Source organism: Austrofundulus limnaeus, unplaced genomic scaffold, assembly GCF_001266775.1.
Source record: "Austrofundulus limnaeus strain Quisiro unplaced genomic scaffold, Austrofundulus_limnaeus-1.0 Scaffold157, whole genome shotgun sequence".
NCBI lineage: Eukaryota > Metazoa > Chordata > Actinopteri > Cyprinodontiformes > Rivulidae > Austrofundulus > Austrofundulus limnaeus.
The window spans coordinates 339,343-341,381 of NW_013952559.1; the positions used below are offsets into that span (position 1 = coordinate 339,343).

At 37.4% G+C, this 2,039-nt stretch overlaps 1 protein-coding gene across 1 annotated transcript in view; it reads right to left on the reverse strand.

The window, feature by feature from the left end:
• The window catches only part of elnb (elastin b), a gene marked incomplete at its 3' end in the record, with an annotated part of 8,434 nt that overhangs the window by 3,469 nt on the left and 2,926 nt on the right, over positions 1–2,039 (reverse strand). The window contains 1 exon segment of the mRNA XM_014016892.1: positions 968–1,153. Within this exon segment, the coding sequence (XP_013872346.1) occupies positions 968–1,153 (186 nt within the window).

Below are 2,039 nucleotides of genomic sequence, written 5' to 3' on the forward strand. Positions count from 1 at the left end.
AACTACAACATGAGCTACACCTCTCTCTGCAGCTGTGAGGTGTCATGCTATAATACAGTATTGTGCTTAATGCATGTGAAAATCCTTGTAACAGTTTGCACTAATGTTGGTTAAGTATGCTACAAATTCAAGTAATATTTACTCATCATTATCTAGTAAATGTTATTAAGAATATAGTTATAGATTTGTGAATAAATCAGGTAAATTTTACTGAATTTGATCAAGTATATGTTACAAGATTTAATTGAGCAAATTAAGTAAAATTTACCTGATTTATTCACAAATCTTTAACTATTTTCTTAATAACCTTTACTAGATAATGATGAGTAAATATTACATGAATTTGTAGCATTTAAATTTACTTAACAAACGTTAGTGCAAATTTGTTAGAGGATTTTTTCAAGTACATCTTACAAGTTATTTTTTACAGTGTACAGTAAACAAGCTTTCAACTGGTTTTCCTTATCAGTCATATATTCACAGTCCACCACTACCTGGACCGAAGGTGCTCGGCCCGAATCCCCCTGGACCAGCTCCTGGTCCAACTCCCCCCGGTCCTTGTCCACCAACCCCCCCAGGAACAAAGTGAAAGTAARTTAAAAACAATGTATGACTCAGTGGATGGAAACAGACCAGATATTGTTACTGAAAACAGGAAAAAAAGGCAAAACAATTGTTCTCAGACTGGCAGCTGGATTTGTGTTTTGTTTCATGAGGCTGAAATCAACACGAGGAACTCATTAGATYTGAGACACAGAAACACTGTCCTCCAGTAGTTTGTGTTTATTTACGTGTCATTTCATGTTAGCTCAAGAGCAACTGAAAAAAAAATGTTGCATTTACTGAAAGTGCTGAGGGTCAAAGCAGTTAAAGCTGTTACCTCTCAGATTCACTGTAAGCTGAAGTCATCATCAAAAAAAAACAAAACAAAAAAAAAACAAGGAGCAAACACAATTGAAATCCATACCTCCTCCTAGACCAACACTAGTCGCTCCTTGTCCAGCTCCGGGCTGAAAACCAGTGCCTCCAGGTCCTAACCCAGTCCCAGTTCCTCCAGGCCCAAATCCTGTTCCAGCACCACCTGGTCCAAATCCAAGTCCTGCACTGGCTCCGGTGCCAGCTCCTGCTCCTCCAGCAGCTGGTACGTATACACCTGATTAAAAACATGGTGCGTTGTGAACAAAAGGAGCCTGTGTCGCCTCGAAACACACAGCAGTTAGATGTTGTTCTTTGTGTTCTGCTCCTGATAACAGATTTTGTGGAATTTGTGAGTCATCACTCGGAGGGCAATGACATCATTTTCTCTTCTTTATCAGCACTCAGGCCTAATTTATCTAAATTATAAGGACTTTATTCAACAAATGGGCTCAGATGCCACACAAGCAGAAAAACGATGCTTTTATGTTGCCTGTGTGTTCCTAAATGCTCATTATCAGTTCTGAGCTCGTAGTTTCCCTGAAGCTGACAGTGAACACTGCTTAATGTAAAAGGCATGCATCTCTGGACATAAGTCTCACACTTTTCTGCACCTATGTTGTGCTCCACAAATCACTGCTACCAAAAATAGAAACACACAGAGCGAACAGCTATAAAAGGAGAAGTTTGTGAAGAAACCACAGTCGATGTGAAAATAATTCTCTGGGGTTTCTTAAAGAATGCAGGTTACTGATGTCACCGTAATACCATATATATTAACAACACRTAATAAATATCTCAGCCTATCTCACCTGATAAACTGCAAAGACTTAAAACACCTCCAAAAGACTTTAGTTGTTTTTGAACAGACAGGGAATGTTACAAATTTACAGTGTTATATAAAGTACCACAAAGTGATACTTGAGTAAAAGTACAAGTATCTTACCAAAAAATTAAAGTCTCCTTTAGGAATATTACTTGAGTAAAAGTCTAAAAGTATCTGATATTTTTTGTACTTAAGTATTAAAAGTAAAAGTATTGATTTAAAATGAGCAGTTAGATTTTCTGTAAGGACATTTATTAGGAGGTGACCTCCCCAAAACAATGCAGAAATGACTATACTG